We start from the raw sequence: 2,728 nt of genomic DNA, 5'->3' as shown, positions 1-2,728 counted from the left end.
AAGCAGCACATTGCGCACTGTCATGCAGGGCCAGGTCGTAGAACAGACAGCTCTATGGACGCTTACTCATTGAACGTGACATCAGAGGCTCAACACGATTTGAACCCCTCGCATAAAAGGCCCTCCCGTTGATGCGATGTGACACTGGCGACTGAGCCGGTCACTCGAGGAGAAAAGCCAGATATCAGGCGACGTGAGCACGACATGTGGCATGTTTGGGCCTCACAACGAATCTACATGTACGGACCTCGACTGTTCTTGTATATAAGCCGGCTGCTTTGCCCGCCCGAAGCCACATGAACACCCAAGTCCATCGCAGCCCATTGCCTGAAACCAAATGCCCTGCTTTCTCGGTCGCCTTCGTTCTTAAGTCTTGTTGACCTAGTCGCATCAGTCGCCATGAAAAGATTTCTCGCAGCCTTGGCGGGCTTGCTTGCGATTGCCCATGCCATCCCAGATTCAGGCCATCCATCTTTGCAACCTTGGGCTGATACAGTCACTGTAATTCTTCCATTAGCAACGGTGGTGGGCTCTGTCACGGACGTGGAAAGTTTCAACGGCATTCCCTTCGCGGAGCCACCACTTGACCAACTTCGGCTGAGACCACCCAAAAGACTTTCTCGGCCCGTGGGAATCGTCGATGCCATGGGCACGGCGCCCGATTGCCCACAGATGCCACGGTCCATTGACAATGAAACAACTCGACTCCTCGAGCGTACTGCACCGGAAATCTTTGAAGTCTTCAAGTTTCAGCAAGGCGAGGAAATCCAAGGCCAGGAGGACTGCCTCACTGTATCAGTGCAGCGACCAAAAGGCACTCAGGCGACGGATAAACTACCGGTACTTTTCTACATCTTCGGCGGCGCATTCGAGTTTGGCGGTACGGCGTCTAACAACCCCGAAGCATTTGTTCGTTTCGCCCAGTCCCAGAACCAAAGCTTCATCTTTGTCGGTGTCAACTATCGTCTTGCTGGCTTCGGGTTTATGGGCGGCGCGGAAATCTTGAAAGACGGCAGCGCCAACCTTGGACTTCTGGACCAACGCATGGGCCTAGAGTGGGTAGCGGACAACATTGCCTTCTTCGGCGGTGACCCGGACAAAGTCACCATATATGGTCACTCAGCTGGTTCAATTTCAGTGTTCGACCAGACAGCTTTGTTTGGGGGAAACGTAACCTACAAAGGCAAGCCGCTTTTCCATGGCGCCATGATGAGCGGTGGCAGCGTCCTTGCTACCGAGCCCGTGGACTCCCCCAAGGCGCAGGCCATTTACGACAATGTTGTCGATATTGTGGGCTGCAATCAGACTGCCGATACCTTGGACTGCCTCCGCCATGCACCATTTAAGGATCTCTATCACGCCATAAACACGGCCGGTCGAGTTAACAGCTATGCCTTCCTGGCACTCCCCTACTTACCTCGCCCAGACGGCCAGGTCTTGACACAGAGTCCCGATGTTCTGGCCAAGGAGGGCAAGTACCATGCCGTGCCTGTCATTATTGGCGACCAGGAGGACGAGGGGACCATATTTTCGCTTACCCAGACAGACGTCAATAGCTCGGATCGCCTCGTTGACTATTTCGCCAAATACTTCTTTCACAGGGCCAGCAGAGAGCAGGTTGCGGGCCTAGTTGGCACATATCCCACAGAGTCTGCGGCAGGAAGTCCATTCCGAACCGGCGACCTGAATGAATACTACCAGCTATACTCCAAAGGCAATGGCTTCAAACGGCTAGCTGCGCTGTCGGGCGACATTACGTTCACACTCACACGCCGCCTAGCCATTGAGGCCATGGATGAGTCGAATCCAAATGTACCTATTTGGTCATACCTTGGGTCTTCCTCGTATGGAGTTCCATATCTCGGGTCGTTTCACGGATCCGAGATCTTGCTGCTCTTCAGCGGTATCGGCCCGGCAGCGCGGTCGAGCCGAACACACTACCTTAACTTCATTTATAATCAGGACCCCAACATTGGAGTGCAGCAGAGCCAGCAATGGCCAAGGTGGACAAAGGACACCCGGCAACTGCTTTGGATCAAGCGGCAATCTAACGATCTGACGCGTGACGATTTTCGAAATGAGAGTTATGCTTTCATAAAGGATAACATCAAAGCACTGTACTATTGAGGGAGTTGTACGCAATAAGAACTATCTTGCATCATCCTTGAGGGGTGCAGATATATGTAGTACGACGACCACCAGTGCGCAGATGGTAAGCATGGTAGTAGGAGATTCATTTGCTAGCATCAATCTAGCTACGTTCTGCCGAGAGCATCTGTTCGCGTTTGTAGAAGCATTGATGCGCGGACGGGGTTTTGCGCATGTGGACTTGAGCATTTGGTGCTCTATGGAAATCGACTGGACATGTATTCAATGCTTCCACCGCACAGGCGCTGGAGTACATGTCGAGCTGTAGGCAAAGTATAAAACACACTTGCGCTGTTCGTCTCTATGACATAACTTGATTGGAGCGTTTTCTATTTTCCAAAACTTTTGGCAAGACAACCTGCCTACTGTAGCTCTTTGAGGCGTCCAGCATGCATATCGACCGCACCATGAATGTTGAGGTCGTTGGGTACGTATTGGTGCCAAGTGCACCTCTCGTGTAGGCATCTCAGACAACCGCCCGCGACAGTGCTATGAGGCCAACAGTCTCTGCTCCGGGAACAGTGCGCCGCAAGACAGGAAGATTCATCTCGCTTCGTGTTCCTCGTGGCCTTCCACCTTG

The 2,728-nt window shown here is 52.7% G+C and overlaps 1 protein-coding gene across 1 annotated transcript; it reads left to right on the top strand.

Moving 5' to 3' along the window:
* Nucleotides 1–645: 645 nt before the first annotated feature.
* On the top strand, nt 646–2,127 carry PLICBS_000400 (uncharacterized protein; the record flags this gene model as incomplete). The annotated part of the gene is made up of 1 exon (XM_018318607.1): nt 646–2,127. The coding sequence occupies one exon, from the start codon at nt 646–648 to the stop codon at nt 2,125–2,127; it is 1,482 nt and encodes a 493-aa protein (XP_018184132.1).
* Between the last annotated feature and the right edge of the window lie 601 nt (nt 2,128–2,728).

Source organism: Purpureocillium lilacinum, assembly GCF_023168085.1.
Source record: "Purpureocillium lilacinum CBS 284.36 DNA, scaffold_1, whole genome shotgun sequence".
NCBI lineage: Eukaryota > Fungi > Ascomycota > Sordariomycetes > Hypocreales > Ophiocordycipitaceae > Purpureocillium > Purpureocillium lilacinum.
Note: the sequence above shows the minus strand (reverse complement) of the source record. Positions and strands in the feature narration are given on the sequence as shown.